General features: G+C 44.8%; 1 protein-coding gene across 5 annotated transcripts in view; it reads left to right on the top strand.

The window, feature by feature from the left end:
* Positions 1-17,587, top strand: part of RFT1 (RFT1 homolog) — a 54,087-nt gene that overhangs the window by 18,814 nt on the left and 17,686 nt on the right. For all 5 annotated transcript variants that reach the window (XM_054680672.2, XM_516524.9, XM_009445644.5 and 2 more), the window contains 4 exons: positions 4,837-4,887; positions 5,903-6,033; positions 7,602-7,746; positions 12,214-12,319. In XM_054680672.2, coding sequence (XP_054536647.1) covers positions 4,837-4,887; positions 5,903-6,033; positions 7,602-7,746; positions 12,214-12,319 — 433 coding nt within the window. The remainder of the gene's footprint in view (positions 1-4,836; positions 4,888-5,902; positions 6,034-7,601; positions 7,747-12,213; positions 12,320-17,587) is intronic.

The following is a 17,587-nucleotide window of genomic DNA, read 5'->3' as shown; positions in this document are numbered from 1 at the left end:
AACCAACGTCTGTTTAGTTTGATGCTTTACTTAGTGGTCTAATTTAAATCTCTCCACAGCCTTATAAGAAACATATTGTTCCCCTTCATCATGGATGAGGAAACTAAGGGTCAGTGAGGTTGCAGAACTTCTTTAGGGTTTTATAGTAACAAGGAACAGCTTAACTGGGATCCAGGTCTAACTCCAAAACCCCATGTTATATGATTTTTATGAATTTATTATGAAAGTATTATATCAGTTACATAAAAGTATTTTTATCTTTTTTTTTTTTTTTTTTTTTTTTGAGATGGAGTCTTGCTCCGTCGCCCAAGCTGGAGTACAGTGGTGCTATCTTGGCTCACTGCAAGCTCCACCTCCCAGATTCATGCAATTCTCCTGCCTCAGCCTCCCGAGTAGCTGGGACTATAGGTGCCCACCACCACACCCAGCTAATTTTTTTGTATTTTTAGTAGAGACGGAGTTTCACTGTGTTAGCCAGGATGGTCTCGAGCTCCTGACCTTGTGATCCGCCTGCCTCAGAGTGCTGGGATTACAGGCGCGAGCCACCACACCCAGCCTTTTTATCATTTTGTATCATTTATTTATATCATTTTATTTTCTTCTTCTTCTTTTTAAAAATTATGTCAATTCCCTAATCCTGGATTTATTTTCTTAAACAACAAAATGCACTTGTATGAGAGTTTGGTCAGACTTTGGTCCTTTCAGTTTACCTATGACAGAGCTCTCAATGTGGAGGGCCAGCAAGGGGCTGGAAGCACATTTAGTTTTTGTATGTATACGTGTTGGTTTACTTATACCCAGCTTTAATTTAAAAAGTGAGATTTAAGACAGCTGTAAGTTGCTGAAGGTAGTAGTTTCTCTCTTCATATACATTTCATATCCATATACCTATTACTGAATGTATTTTTAATCTTTTCAAAAATTTTCTTTTAATTATAAAATATAGTCCCGTTAGAAAAAAATAAGAAAATAGAAAAAATAGTACTAGCATTCTAATACAACTGTTATTATCTTGTTATTTTATTTCCCCCCCATCTGTATTTTTTGTTCATTATGTCTCCAAAAGAAAGCAACTCCCCCTATGCCTCGCTTTCCCCATCTGTGAACAAGGCATAGGACCAGGCAGTGTCTGAGGGCTCTCTGATCTTTGAGAGTACACACGTTTCCAGCCTAACCTTATAACTTTGCTATTACAAAAATGAAACTGTTCCGAGGCCTTCTCAGGGAAGGGAGGGTCAGAAGCCTCAGAAGAGCTGAGTGAAGGGCCTGAGCACTTAGCTCCTGGGGAGCAGAGACTGTGCTGTTCACTACTGCCTCCCTGTGGCCTGGCACAGGAGGGCTATTCAGCATGTATTTGTGAATGGGGTAAGAAAAGCAACAACGTAACTATTGTGAAATGTGTATGATGATAGTTCACATTGTTGTAAGAACAGGAAAATCGGTGGAGGGAGTTTTGGAAAGGACGGTTGCTCATATGCATTTTTTTCCTTCCAAGGTTTTAAGAGGAGTTTTAATAAGTTTGAAGGAATGGATCCAGTCCAAGTGATGGCCCTAAATTGGTTTTCTGGATTACAGACAACACGTGTCTCTAGACATGTCTCTGCAGCAGCTGGTTTAAGTTTACTGCAAACTAAAGCCTCCAGAGCTCGACCTGAATGTGGTGCCAGGAGCCTGCTCCATGGTTGGATCCCCCTAGCCTGACTCCCTGACTGGCAGAGTGCCATTAGGAACTTCTCAGGGCCTCCATCTCCTTGGCTGTGAAATAAGGAAGTTGCCTGACTGAGATCCTCAGATTCGATATATTTTTAAAACTACAGCTCTAAAAAAGTTGAAATCCCTGGTGGGTTTTTTTGTTTTTTGTTTTTTGTTTTTTGTTTTTTTTTTGTAGATAGGGTCTCACTCTGTCACCCAGGCTGGAATGCAGTGGTGCAAACACAGCTCACTGCAGCCTTGACCTCTCGGGCTCAAGTGATCCTCCCACCTCAGCCTCCCAAGTAGCTGGGACTACAGGCAAGGCACCTACCATTACGCCTAGCCAATATTTTAATTTTTTTGTAGAGACAGGGTCTTGTGATGTTGCCCAGACTGGTCTTGAACTCCTGGACTCAAGCGATCCTCCTGCCTCGGCCTCCCAAAGTGCTGGAATTACAGGCATGAGCCACTGAGCTCAGCCTGAAATCACTTTTTGTAATAGCAAAAATGTATGTGCTGTTACTTCTGCCCCCACATTTCCTGAACACTATGCCAGGTGCTGAGAATACTGAGATGAATGAGTAACAGGCCATGGCCTCAGGCATTGCATTCTCTCACCAAAGACACAGACATTTATGTGGTTAACTGTTACTTGGCTGTGAGGTGTGTGGTACTTGGAAACTCATTTCCTAGAGCTTTGCTAGGAAACCAGGGTCATAGAGGTGACTGAGAGGGGCTCCTGCCCTCAGGGAGTCTACAGAATGTAGGAAGGAGAGGTCTATTTTGCCAAAAGACAGGGAGGGCCCTGCAGAAAAGACACACTAGGTGGTGAGAATGACAGGAGCCAAGGTGGGCCCAGCCTGACTCAAAGCAGCTGGAGGGCTAAAACATGGGAGGTAGGGTGCAGCAGAAGATGACAGGGTGATGAGGGTGAGGTTGGCAAAGGGAATCCAAAATGATAGCTTGGGGTCAGTGTATAAAAGCCCACAAATAGAGAATTAAGGAGCCTGGACTTTTTGCAAACATTAAAGAGTCATTTTGGCCCGGCACGGTGGCTCACGCCTGTAATCCCAGCACTGTGGGAGGCCAAGGTGGGCGGATCATCTGAGGTAAGGAATTCGAGACCAGCCTGGCTAGCACAGTGAAACCCCATCTCTACTAAAAATACAAAAATTAGCTGGGCGTGGTGGCAGGCGCCTGTTATCCCAGCTACTCGGGAGGCAGAGGTTGCAGTGAGCCCAGATAGCACCATTGCACTCCAGCTTGGGCGACAAGAGCGAAACTCTGTCTCAAAAAAAAAAAAAAAAACCATTTAAAGATATGAAAGCAAGCTGGGTGTGTTGGCTTATGCCTGTAATCCCAGCACTTTAGGAGGCCGAGGCGGGAGGTCAGGAGTGCAAGACCAGTCTGGCCAACATGGGGAAACCCCGTCTCCACTAAAAAATAAAAAAAAAACATTAGCTGGGTATGGTGGCGGGTGCCTGTAATCCCAGCTACTCAGGAGGCTGAGGCAGAAGAATCGCTTGAACCCAGGAAGCAGAAGTTGCAGTGAACGAGATCGCGCCACTGTACTCCAGTCTGGGTGACAGATCAAGACTCTGTCTCAAAAAAAAAAAAAAAAAAAGATATGAAAGCAGAGACTGATTTAAGAGCTGTGTTTGAGGCCGGGAGCAGTGGCTCACACCTGCAATCCAAGCACTTTGGGAGGCCAAGGCAGGTGAATCACTTGAGGTCAGGAGTTCGAAACTGGCCTGGCCAACATGGTGAAACCCATCTACTAAAAATACAAAAAAAAAAAAAAGTGCTGGGCGTGGTGGTGGACACCTGTAATCCCAGCTACTCAGGAGGCTGAGGCAGGAGAATCTCTTATGTCTGGGAGGCAGAGGTTGCAGTGAGCTGAGATCGCGCCACTGCGCTCTAGCCTGGGCGACAGAATAAGACTCTGTCTCAAAACAACAACCACAACAAAACAAAACTGTATTTGCAGAAGCTGGAACTGTTAGCAGTGAGGGTGGATCCAAGCAGCACAGAGACACAGGCCTGTGAGGACCTGCAGTGGTCCCTACCACAAACACAGTGGCAGGGGCTTGGAGAGAGAGTCAGGGTGGGAGAAAGTCTTGAGAGAAGATCCTCACTGCTTCTAGCCTCTTGATGCTTTCCTTTTTGAGCAAGTTACTAGGAGGTGAGAATTTGCCCTTCAGGGTGTGGGCACTGTTTAGTGCTCCTTTTCCATAGTGGTCAACACTTTTTCTTCATAGATGAGAAACTTCATGAAAGCCAAGGGGATGGGGGCCCTGGCTGGTGTCTTCACCTTGAAGGCATTAGACTGTCTTAAATTTGAATCATGAACTCAGACGTGAGTTCATGATTCAAATTTAAGACAGTCTAATGCCTTGCCAGCCCCCAGGGAGCTGTCTCCACCCCTGAGGAACCTTTGGATAAGCTTGTGCATATAATCATGGACTCTTCACAGATAATTTACGCTCAGATTATCTGACCTCCCCTTAAGACTTGGGACCATCATTTTCATTATTAACATTTAATAATCTCCACATACTTTTTAAAAAACTTATTTTAGGGCTGGGCGTGGTGGCTTACGCCTGTAATCCCAGCACTTTGGGAGGCTGAGGTGGGCAGATCACGAGGTCAGGAGATCGAGACCATCCTGGCTAACACAGTGAAACCCCATCTCTACTAAAAATACAAAAAAAATTAGCCGGGCGCGGTGGCGGGCACCTGTAGTCCCAGCTGCTCGGGAGACTGAGGCAGGAGAATGGCATGAACCCAGAAGGCAGAGCTTGCAGGGAGCCGAAATCGTGCCACTGTACTCCAGCCTGGGTGACAGAGCGAGACTCCGTCTCAAAAAAAAAAAAAAAAACCTTTTTAGACTTGTTTTATTTTTATTTTTTTTATTTGTAATTTAACTGGCTTGGAGATTTGCTGTCAATAAAGTCCTCAGCACTTTCCAAATTGTTACTCTGAGATTATTTGAAATCAACATTAGGACAAGGACATGTCTTTAACTGATTACCTAGTATTTCTCCTTTATTTGTCAGCTGGAAAAGTTGATAGCTGGTAAGAGAAAGGAAACAATAAAGTAATGTGCATTTGACGTTGCTAATTATTTTGCTTTTTTGTTTATAGGCGAGCGATATGTGATGACATTTTTGAATGTATTGAACTTTGGTGATCAGGGTAAGATGAAATTCTGTAGTGTTTTAATTAAAGGTGAACACTATTAATAGATACTTCCTAATACTTTTCTCTGATATATTTAATGAAAGATGAACCTGAAGATTAAAGAAAATCCTGAAGATTGTAAATTGTAGGTCTTTGTATGGACTATGCCCTCCAATGTGACTTTGGTGTCAGGTATTCTGGTGAGACCCCGGCCCTCTAGTTTGCCTCCTGAGAGCTCTGGTGTTCATTTTGGGAGGTGGGAGGTGCCAAGAGAGGAGAAAAGGGAGCTCACTGTCACAGCCACAAAAATCTGCCCCATGTTTGTGTGGCTAGATAGTCTTTCAGGATTTTCATTTTTATCTTTTAATGTAATCCCAAAGTAACTGAAATCAAATAGAAAAACATCAACTTTGCATTAATGACCTGTATAAGAAAGTACTGTTGATGGAAGCATTCTGTATCTTGACTGTATCAATGTTGGTATCCTGGTTGTGATATTGTACTATAGTTTTACAAAATGTTACCACTGGGTAAAGGGTATATATGGGATCCCTCTATTACTTCCTATTTTTTTGTCTTTTTTATTGTATTTTTTTTTTTTGAGACAGGGTCTCATTCTATTGCCCAGGCTGGAGTGCAGTGGTACCATCACAGCTCACTGCAGCCTGAACCTCCTGGGCTTGGGTGATCCTCCCACCTCAGCCTCCCAAATAACTGGGACTACAAATGCACACCACCACGCCTGGCTAATTTTTTCCATTTTTGTAGAGACAGGGTTTTTCCATGTTTCCCAGGCTCATCTCAAATTCCCTGGCTCAAGCAGTCCACCCACCCTGGCCTCCCAAAGTGCTGGGATTATAGGCATGAGCCACCGTGCCTGGCCACTATTACTTCTTATAACTCTGTGTGAATCTATAATTATCTCAAGATAAACAAACTTTAATGAAAATATTAAATAATTTTAATAGTGCTATAAAAATTAAAGTAGAAAAACCAACATGATTGTTGTTTCTTCTTTTTTGTTTTGTAGGTGTGTATGATATAGTGAATAATCTTGGCTCCCTTGTGGCCAGATTAATTTTCCAGCCAATAGAGGAAAGTTTTTATATATTTTTTGCTAAGGTGCTGGAGAGGGGAAAGGATGCCACACTTCAGAAGCAGGTAATGTTGGTTCTTATGTCATCTCTCAAGTGAATTCTCCCTTTAATTGCAAGACAGACAGGAGTGTGAAGCAGTCTGTTTCTCTTCTGTTTGATCGGGAATTTTCTTATAGATTTCATTCTTCTATTACATTCTTCATGATAGTGGGACCCAGGGCTCACCTCTTCTTTCGTGGCCTTCTCCCTTTGCTCTTGGCTGTCCCTTCCTTCTCACACCTTTGTTATTCATTGTGACCTTACTCTTTTTGGAGGGGGGATAGAGTCTTGCTCTGACGCCCAGCCTGGAGTGCAGTGGCATAACCTCGGCTCACTGCAACCTCCACCTCCCAAGTTCAAACGATTCTCCTGCCTCAGCCTCCTGAGTAGCTGGGACTACAGGCATGCGCCACCACACCCAGCTAATTTATGTATTTTTAGTAGAGATGGGGTTTTGCCATGTTGGCCAGGCTGGTCTTGAACTCCTGACCTCAGGCAATCTGCCCACCTCAGCCTCCCAAAGTGCTAGGGTTACAGGTGTGAGCCCCCATACCTGGCCATGTGACCTTACTCTTGATCCAGCCCTCTCAGGACTCTAAAGCTGTCCCCATTGCCCTGCAGATGCCCAGCCATGAGCTAGTCTTAGGCATAAGAATGCTTCCCTTATCCTCAGAGTCTCAAGAGCCAAAGGATGCAGAAGTTGGAGCCAGGCTAATCAAGGGCATAGGGAGGAGAGGAAGTGGTTGTTGGCTTTCACTCACCACACCAATTATTTAAGCTTCTTACAACTGGGACATGCCCAGAGCTACACTCTGACTGTAAGATTCTGTATACTCGGGTTGGTAAATATAGAAGAAGAGATTTTAATCTAGGAGTATTTTGTTGTAGGAGCTTCACTTTTTCCAAAACCACTGAAAATGTCTGGCTTTTCTTAGAATAGCAAGCTAGTTCAGCCTCTTGCTTGTCTTAGAAGAAATTTAGTAAAATACAGTTTATTCACAATATCTCAAAATGAGCTAATCTGGTACTCAGTCTGATTTAGGAATATTTTCCTAAGAGTACCTTCACAGTATCATCATAATTTTGGAATGTTTAGCAGGAGAAGCACAGAGCTGGCTAGTGTATATGAAAACTTGCTGCACATTTAAGAATAAATATTAGTGGTCTGGTGCAGTGGCTCATGCCTGTAAGCCTCATGCTTTGGGAGGCCAAGGCAGGAGGATTGCTTGAGGCCAGGAGTTTGAGATTAGCCTGGTCAACATAGTGAGACTCCCTTCTCTATTTCTATTTAAAAAAAAAAAAAAGAACAAATATCAGAGGGGAAAGTGAGTGTTTCCTAAGCAATATTTGAAACAATTTATCCCAAGTGAATTGAAAACTAACCCTCCCCCTTACTACCTAAGGAGACACACACTTTTTCCTTCATTTGCTAACTGACTTGAAAACAAACACGCTACAAAAAAATAGTGATATCCATCACGCTGTTGGAAGAGTGAACTGTAAAACAGTGAAGGGAGAAGGCCAGACGTGAAGGATGAAGGTTTTCTTCAGCTCATGATTCATCCAACTTCCTTCCCTCTTCCCTGGCCCCAGGAGGACGTTGCTGTGGCTGCTGCAGTCTTGGAGTCCCTGCTCAAGCTGGCCCTGCTGGCCGGCCTGACCATCACTGTTTTTGGCTTTGCCTATTCTCAGCTGGCTCTGGATATCTACGGAGGGACCATGCTTAGCTCAGGATCCGGTACGCACAAGAGTTTTTCTGGATTTTTTCTGATTTCCCAACATAAATAGAAGAGTCACGAAATTCAAGAACTTGTGCACACACAGTTGTTATCTGTGTCAGTGTAGGGAAAACTGTCTGGTGGCGGGGGCTGTGGGACTGTTCCCCTCGTTCAACTCCAGACACACACTCAAGATATAGGCAGGGGCGTTGGCGCCAGGACAATCAGCTTCCCCAGCCTCACTTGGAGAAGTTATTAGGACTTCTCCTTGCTGTTGGCTTTCCTCTCGGGCCTAGAATGTGTTTTGCCAAGTGCTTCCCTGTGCTCCATCTGGGGTGAGGGAGGAAGGCAGAGGGCAGACGGTAATGAGTCTCCACTTGGTACTAAACACATCTGAAGATAGTAAATGCCACATAAATCTCCCAGCCTAGTGCATAAAAGCCTCTGAAGGATAACCCAAAGCCATTTGCAGAGAATAAAATTGATCTCTGCAAATAAAATGGTATATTTAATCCAGTGACTCTCAGTTTTTGAAGAAGAAAAGTATTGAATGAGTCTAATTTTGAAACACCAGGCCGCTGAGGATCTCACAGGACTTGTTAGGTCTTGGGGACTTCACCAATTTCAAAATGTGCTGGGCTGTAAGCTGGCAGTCCATTTGCAGTGCTTCATCTTGGGTTTAGCAAAGATGTTTTTAATTTCTCAGGTCGCTGGACAAGAACGCTGAGGACTTCTTTCTGCTGCCCCATCTCAATATAAAGGGCTTTGTCAAATGCCATTTTACAAGTTCACTAGCATGTTTTAGTCTCCACTACAATGGGGCCCAAACTTTTGGTGTTAGGGGAGGAAGGGCCAGGTTTCTATACCAGAGCAAAGGTCATTAAGTTTGGAGAAACACCTGCTGTGAAACCAGTGAAGTGGTTTGCAGCTCCCTGGGGCTTGTGCTGTGAGAAGTGTATTTCCATCTGGCAGCTGCGGGGAGGCCTCATGAGGAAGGCATTAGTAAGTTTATGGGCAGAGATTGGGAACTCGACTATTCTGTAGCAGCTCTTCCCCTTTAGAAAGCAGTCACCAAGGAGCAGCCTCTAATGTCACACAATCACAGGGCGTTGCCTCAAGGAGGGGGCTGTCCCATCATTATCATGACTCAGCCCATCATCTTAGTTTTGAAAGTGGAACTCGCAACACTGCTGTCCCCAGTTGTGTACTTGTCTTTGTCTTCACCCTGGAAGTGGACTACTTACCTGTGAGCTGTACTGGCCATCTCCAGATGTGGGACTCGGACACAGCACGGACAGGCTTTTGTGTAGGGGTGTGGCTTCTCTTCCGTTGTTTGGGATTAGCCCTGCATTTAATTAGGGTCTTTGTAAGTGTTCTAGAGGCTTTTCTTAGAAATCCTTCTCACACCTAGCTTTGCTTTGCTTTTTCTTTTCTTTTTTCTTGGTAACTCACAGAACAACACCTAGCTTTTCTATCCTTAAGCAAAACCCACACATTCACAGAATTTCCCCAAGATTTCTTACCTTTCTCTCTTAGGTGCTTCTCTCTTGCCCCTCTGCCTTTTACTTTTTTCCTTCTCTATCCCCTTGTCTTAATGAACTAGGGCTGCCATGACAAAGTACCACAGGCTGCGTGGCTTTAAACAACAGAACATATTGTCCGTCAGTTCTGGAGGCCAGAAGTGCACAATGAAGCTATGGCCAGGGCCGTGTTCTCTCTGAAGGCTCGAGGAGAGGCCCCTTCCTACCTCTTCTAGTTGCTAATGGTTGCTGGCATCCTGGCGTTCCTTGACTTGCAGCTGCAGTACTGCGGTCACATGGCTGTGTTCTCTCTGTCTTCACGTCATCATCCCCCTTGCGCTCTTCACGTCATCATCTCCCTGCGCGTGTCTGCCTCAGTGTGCAAGTTTCCCCCACTTTTTTTTTTTTTTTAGTGAGATGAAGTCTCACTCTATCACCCAGGCTGGAGTACAGTGGTGCGATCTCGGCTCACTGCAGCCTCCACCTCCCGGGTTCAAGAGACTCCCGCCTCAGCCTCCCGAGTAGCTGGGATCACAGGCACACCCTACCACACCCGACTAAGTTTTTGTATATTTAGTAGAGACGGGGTTTCGCCATGTTGGCCAGGCTGGTCTCAAACTCCTGACCTCAGATGATCTGCCCCCCTTCAGCCTCCCAAAGTGCTGAGATTACAAGCATGAGCCACTGCACCCGACCAAGTTTCCCCTTTTTATAAGGACACCTGTCATATAGGATCAGGGCCTGCCCTAATGACCTCATTTTAACTCAGTTTTCTTCATGAACACCCTGTTTCCAAATAAGGACAGATTCTCAGGTACCACTGGTCAGGACATCAACATATCTATTTTGGGGGGACAGTTCAACCTAAAACACCCCTCAATTCAGTCTACAATCGAAGGTTGGTTCCATTCTTGAATTCCCCAAATGGACACAAAACCCTTTACGTGAGTCACTGCTTGGTGCCAGAGTTTGTGTTCTCCATGCCTCACGACAGCCCACTGTTCACCTACTGATGGGCCCTCCTGTGCCATTAGCGTTCAGTTTCCACGTAAGGAGGCCCCCCACTCCTCTCTGCTTCTGCCAGGGAGAGGAGGATGGGGAGAAGCAGGAGGCACACTTGAGCATAGCCTTGAGCCTCCCAGGTGCAGAGCCTGGTCCCCGCCTCCCTTCCTGGAGTCACCGTCAGCTGGGGTGGGGGCCAGGCTACTTCCTGCAGCGGCTTGACAAGCAAAATGCAATGTGAGGTGATAAACATGGAATCTGAGACAGGGCCGTGGAAAACGGTTTTTTGTTGAGTGTCGGGGCTGCCCTGTTAGTATTCCTTTTATAATTTTGTGACTGCCATAAAACTGTTTAGGGGTCCCACAGCATGGAGATCTTTTGTATTAAACAGCTTTCATAAACCCTGAATGAGTTCCAGATTCTGAGACTCCGGAACTTCAGTCCCCCTCCTTTTCTTTCAGTGGTTATGTGTTTTTTTGGGGGGGTTTTTTTTTTCCCCCTTTGTTGAGGTATAATTTACATAAAGTAAAATGCTGTTCTCTTAAGAGTACAGTTTGGTAAGTTTTGACAAATATGTACAAAAAATCCCATGTAACTACCAAACAGATTCAGACATAGAATATCTCCATTTCCCCAGAAAGTTCTTTTGGGACCCTTTCTAGTCAACTACCCCACTCCACCTCAGAGACAAAGAGAAATCAGAAGAAATCTGATTTCTATCACCATGGATCAGTATTTCTTTTAAAAGTAATTTCATATCAATGAAATGCAGCATGTGCGCTCTTGCATTTGGCATATTTCCTTCAATATAAAGTTTTTGAGATTCTTCCATGGTTTCGCATGGATCAGTGATTTTTATTATCTTTTCTTGCTAAGTATTCCTTTGTGTGGATGGCCCACGTTTTGTTTATTCTTTCTTCTGTTGATGGTCAGTTTTGGCTATTATGAATCAAACTGCTACACATGCTTTTGTGTAAGTGTTTTTGTGAACATGTGTGTTCATTTCTGTTGGATATATACCTAGGGGTGCAATTGCTGGGTCGTAGGTTAGGTGTATGTTTATTTTATTAGGTGCTTGATTATGGCCCTCTTAAAAGGGGGGAATCAATCCCATTTGTAAGCCTCCTGTTCTCTGCTTAGAAGATTTTTCCGAAGCTTGTTAGCTATAGAACTGCATTACTTTGTTATAGAAGAAAATACTATTATGGGCACTGGTTCTCACTTTGGATTTGTGTAATTTTCTGTTGGTCCTGGGCCCTGGGCTTTTGTTAAAGGTCTTTTCTTCAGGACCTGCTCAACTGAGATTCCCTTAACATGCAGGGTCACTACTGACTTTGAGTCCAAACCAGCAGGCCTATTCATGCTGATGAAAAAAGGGAACAGACTTGCTTGCTAGCCAGATAAGCTTTTAGTTGTCCAGCAAGAGATCTGTACATTTATTCATAATTGTTCTTTTTTGTGTGTGTGATAAGGTCTTGTTCTGTCACCCAGGCTGGAGTGCAGTGGCACTATCATGGCTCACTGCAGCTCTGACCTCGCCAGACTCAGGTGATCCTCCCACCTCAACCTCCCGAGTAGCTGGGACTACAGGCGTGCCCACCACACACAGCTAACTTTTGTATTTTTGGTAGACACGGGGTTTCATCATGTTGCCCAGGCTGGTCTCTAACCTCTGGGTTCTAGCAGTCTGCCGGCCTTGGGCCTCCCAAAGTGCTAGGATTACAGGCATGAGCCACCGTGCCCAGCCTGTCATTTTGTTTTTTGCTGATTATTTAGTCAATGCCATAGAATGTTGGGAATCCTTCTGGATTATTAAGACCCTGGGCTCTAGCATGCAGTCTGCCCATTGCTGATACCAGCAGACCTCATAGTCTGGTTCTAGTTCTCTGGGTACTCAGCAGCACTGAGGGTACATGTGGGCCTTCTGATTGGGCTCTGGAGTCTCAGTGAGTTGTTTCCTTGTAGGTCCTGTTTTGCTGCGTTCCTACTGTCTCTATGTTCTCCTGCTTGCCATCAATGGAGTGACAGAGTGTTTCACATTTGCTGCCATGAGCAAAGAGGAGGTCGACAGGTGGGTAACCTAGCAGGTACACCTTTAATCATGGCCTTCAGCCAAAATGAAGTAACTTGTCAAGCTTTTTGCTTTTCATTCTGAACATGCATTTACAGATGGCTGTTTTAGAGGCAACACTTAGTCCACCAGTGTGGTGCTCCCCTGGGATCTCTGTGGCACCAGCATGGTTCAGCAAGTGCTCCCCACTGTAGGGCTGGGAGGCAGCAACTACTCTTTGCCTCCCCTTTGTGGAGGAAGAAACATCGGCTCTGAAAGGTTACATTAGTCCAGGTTTGCAGAGTCAGGCACCAGACAAGCTAGATTTCCATTCCTCCACCTCCCTGCTCACCCCAGAAGAGTGGTCCTCCAGTAAGTTACTGAGGAGCTTCTTCAAGATGCACATTCCTACCCCTGAGAACCTGATTGGTGGGTCTTTGAGAATCTCAGGGATTCTGTGACACTTCTCCTGAGAAAAGCCCAAGTGCACACATACATCTCATCTTGCCATAATTTTTTCTCAACTCTTGACTCCAGATCAGGATTCCTGTCCTGGAATCCCCTACCAGTGGTTCTTTTTTTTTTTTTTTTTTTTTTTTTTTGAGATGGAGTCTCGCTCTGTCCCCCAGGCTTGAGTGCAGTGGCGCGGTCTCGGCTCACTGCAAGCTCTGCCTCCCAGGTTCACGCCATTCTCCTGCCTCAGCCTCCCAGGTAGCTGGGACTACAGGCGCCTGCCACCATGCCTGGCTAATTTTTTGTATTTTTAGTAGAGATGGGGTTTCACCGTGTCAGCCAGGTTGGTCTCGATCTCCTGACCTTGTGATTCTCCCGCCTTGGCCTCCCAAAGTGCTGGGATTACAGGCATGAGCCACCGTGCCCAGCCTCATGGGGGTTTTCATGCTGCCTCTGTAACCTTGATTGCTGGTGAGGGCCCTCAGAAGCCTGGCCATGGGGTGGGGTGGGGAGGGAGTATCTCAAATGGGGACCCTTCCCCCTCCTCTGTTTGTGTCCTTTCCTGCGCTGGCTCATGTAAAAGGTTGGGGACTTTGTTTGCTACACAGTGACTGAGAACTAGAGTCCAGACCAGCAGGTCTCAGTCCAGACTGATGAGATTCATCTAGGAATTTCTGGTCCACTCCTGGCCAAGCTGAATTAGAATCTTAGAAGGCTTGAGCCAGGGAATCTGTTTATTACACAGCTCTAGGCAATTCTGATTCTAGGGCTTTGGAAACTGCTGGCCCAGACCAGCTGTCACAGTAAAAACGACACGGAGCACTGTGACCTAGGACGCACTTAGGTGTGTGTGACTGAGACATGAGTTCACAAGGCAGGAAGTACCCCAGTTACGCGTAGGACACGCTGATGCTTTCTACTCTCTCTTCTATTTTGTTTTTCAAAAATGCCATGCCATTACCCTCTAAATTGATTCCCAGCCTAGTAGGTCACAACCCATAGTTTTAAAATAGTGGTCTAGATGTGGTTTTCACCTCAGATAGTTAAATTTATAGCTTTAAAGTAGAACTGCTTGGAGTCTATCCTCTTCTTTCCCCATGGATGAAAAAGTCTATTTCAATTTAGCTTTGAAAATACAATGTTTTTATTTGAAAGCTACTTCTAACATTGAATAACTTAAAAATATAATTGGAAACATGTGAAATGAGGCACTGTTAGAGTGGAAAGAGCAGGACTAGGAGTGTATCTCCTTGAAGGGAATTTTGTTACGGTAACTTCAGTGTTAGTGTTGAAGGGGTGAATGAAAACCAAACCCATTTAAGATGTTTTTATACATTGCAACCAAATTGTGAGGGAATATGGATAGTGGCTGGTTGCTTTCTTTTCTCTTATATTGTATTGAACCAAAGGAAACAACTTTTTAAGTTAGCTGTAATGGAATTTCGATAGTATATAAACGTGGAAAATTATTTTCATAGTATTAGTCAACATAGAGAAAAAACAGAGCCCAGAGCACCTTCTAGTGCAGTTCCCATGTGGGGTAACTCACCTCCCCTAAGAGTAAAATGTGATATTAAGTGCAGTTTTCAGACATGTATAAAACACAATAGTTCCAGTTCTTTCTGGGCCCCTGGCCCCAGCGCCTGGCCCTGGTCTGAGCACGTGGAATACCTGGGCTCATCACAGACGTTGGCATTTTTTTTTTTTAATCTCTGTGAATTTTAACAGACATAAAACTCTAGCAAGGATTTTTATAGTAGAATTGGATAGCTTAGTTAACTGTTACAATCAATTATAATGACTTTGCATTGGACATTTCAGATTCTGAATAGAAAAAAAGCAGGCATTTTACTTAACCAACTTAAGGTTAACCAGTGTTTTTCTGAATAAAAATAGAGCATTTGGGCCGGGCACGGTGGCTCACACCTGTAATCCCAGCACTTTGGGATGCCAAAGCAGGTGGATCACCTGAGGTCAGGAGTTCGAGACCAGCCTGGCCAACATGGTGAAACCCTGTCTCTACTAAAAATACAAAAATTAGCTGGGCGTAGTGGCGCACGCCTGTAATCCCAGCTACCCGCGAGGCTGAAGCACAAGAATCACTTGAACCTGGGAAGCGGAGGTTGCAGTGAGCGGAGATCATGCCATTGCACTCCAGCCTAGGCAACAGAGAGATTCTGTCTCAAAAAATATATAGAGAGAAGAGAGCATTTGGTTGTATATGAAATATTAAAACATCCTTTGAATTGCAGGTTGCTTTTTTTTGAGACAAGAGTCTCGCTCTGTGGCCCAGGCTGGAGTACAGTGGCGTGATCTCGGCTCACTGCAGCCTCCGCCTCCCAGGTTCAAGTGATTCTCCCGACTCAGCCTCCCGATTAGCTGGGATTACAGGTGTGCGACCATGCCCAGCTAATTTTATTTTTATTTTTAGTAGAGACAGGGTTTCACCATGTTGGCCAGGCTGGTCTCAAACTCCTGACCTCAGGTGATCTGCCCATCTCAGCCTCCCAAAGTGCTGGGATTATAGGAGTGAGCCAACGTGCCCGGCCTGGTTGCTTTTTTTTTTAATAACCTCATAATATATATAGAATCTGAATGATGGATTTTTCATTATGCCTTATTGAAGAATTTTTGTTGTTTTGTTAAGGCTGTCTAATTTTCTTTCATTTCGCAAATACTTTTGAGCATCTACTCTCTAACAGGCATTGTTTTAAGCTCTAGGAATACAGCAATGAATAAGACAGATGGGATTTCTGCTCTCCTGGAGCTGACGGTGGGGAGGCAGATAGCAAACAAGTAAATTAATAAGAAAATATGATGTGCTGAGAATGAAAACAGGTATATAGTGAGTGGTAGGGGCCCTTTAGATTGGGTTTGCTGGGCAGGCCCCTATAGCACAGCGCCATTTAGGATGACCAAGAAGGTGGCCTAAGATGGGGGCAGAGCCTTCTAGGCAGATCAGTTGTGTAAAGGCCCAAGATTGACAGCTCCTTTGTCTGATTTGTTGGCCTTTGAGTGCCAAAGTGGACTCCATAACTGTCAAATGAAGGCTGGGTATGATCTTCTCACTTTGGCACATAAGATAAAAGTGCCATCCTTTTCATGGCTGTGAAGGCTCGATTGTATGGCTGTGCCTTGATGTATTCAACTAGCACCTGCTGGGGGCTGCTTCAGGTGGTGCTACAGTTGATATCCTCGACCATCCATGCCTTTTTTTTTTTTTTAACTTTTTTTGAGACAGGGTCTCACTCTGTCCCCCAGGCTGAAGTACAGTGGTACAATCATAGCTCACTACAGCCTGACTTCTTAGGCTCAATCGATCCTTCCACCTCAACCTCCTGAGTAGCTGAGACTATAGGTGTGTACTACCATGCCCAGCTAATTTTTGTATTTTTTGTAGAGACGGAGTCTCTGGGCACCATGTTTCCCAGGCTGGTCTCCAACTCCTGGGCTCAAGCGATCTGCCTGCCTTAGCCTCCCAAATGCTGGGATTACAGGCATGAGCCACTGTGCCCGGCCAGTCCATCTTTTAATAAGCCTGATTTTAAGTCCAGTATTTTCTTGGGACCGTGGAGAAATAAGTATTCATAAATAATTTACTGTTTATGTTAACCAAACCTTACAGGATAGTCATATTGTCACTGATTAATAATTTTGCTTTGATTTTAAAAAGTGATTTTTTTTTTTTTTTTAAGACGGAGTCTTGCTCTGTCTCCAGGCTGGAGTACAGTGGCGTGATCTTGGCTCACTGCAACCCCTGCATCCCGGGTTCAAGCAATTCTGCCTCAGCCTCCTGAGTAGCTGGGACTACAGACGTGCACCACCAAGCTCAGCTAATTTTTGTATTTTTAGTAGAGACAGGGTTTCACCATGTTGGCCAGGACGGTCTCGATCTCTTGACCTCGCGATCTACCCGCCTCGGCCTCCCAAAGTGCTGGGATTACAGGCATGAGCCACCATGCCCGGCCAAAAAAGTGATATTTTAATTGCATTTTTAAAATTCTCATTTTTTCCTGAAGTGGATTATGCCTTTAAGGTTGTAGATTTGTGAATTCTGGAAAGTTCAGCAGCTGCAGAGCCCTCTTCTAGTAGCAGACAATGGACCCCATCATCAGCTCCTCTCAGATGGCCATATCAAAGAGGCTGTGCTGTCGAATGCGTCTCTGCTTGAATTAGCATGAATTAACTATTGGCTTTATTCATTATTGTTATTTTACTCGGAGTTGGGGAATGATGGCTAAAAGTTTGTGAATCTATGACTTAAACTCCAAGGATTGGTATAGTAGACCTTTCTGAGATAGTTTCTGAAAAACAGGTTACATATCTCTGCTGCTTTGTGGAAAAGAGGTCAAAGTACTGGTCTATGATGGGTCCCATTTGAGTGGCTTTTTCTGAAGTTGACCTTTCTGATCACTGATTAGTAGTGAAAAAACTTCCCCTGTGAGGTACAGGCTCTCGTACTTCATTAAAAGAGACTCTCTCTGGACTGAAAAGCAAATAAACTCCCTCTCTGGAACTCCGGATGAAAGCACATCTCTCCTGTTGGAGTATAGTATTGTGTGTGAGAGTGTGCGTGTGTGTGTGTGTGTGTTTGCGTGTAGTATTTTTACCACCCACTTTGATAAAGCGTATCTCCACAGCACACAGCACCTTGGCCTGAATCAGCCAAGGACCTATACCTGGGCATTTGGGGGATGCAGTGGCTTGCCTTCTTTTTTCTTTTTGGTAGAGACATGGTCTCACTATGTTGTCCAGGCTGGTCTCAAACTCTTGGCCTCAAGCAATTCTCCTGCCTCAACCTCCCAATGTGCTGGGATTACAAGCATAGTTCTAGGG

The sequence above is a fragment of the Pan troglodytes genome, chromosome 2, assembly GCF_028858775.2.
Source record: "Pan troglodytes isolate AG18354 chromosome 2, NHGRI_mPanTro3-v2.0_pri, whole genome shotgun sequence".
Classification (NCBI taxonomy): Eukaryota; Metazoa; Chordata; class Mammalia; order Primates; family Hominidae; genus Pan; species Pan troglodytes.
This window is presented reverse-complemented; position numbering and strand designations above follow the sequence as displayed.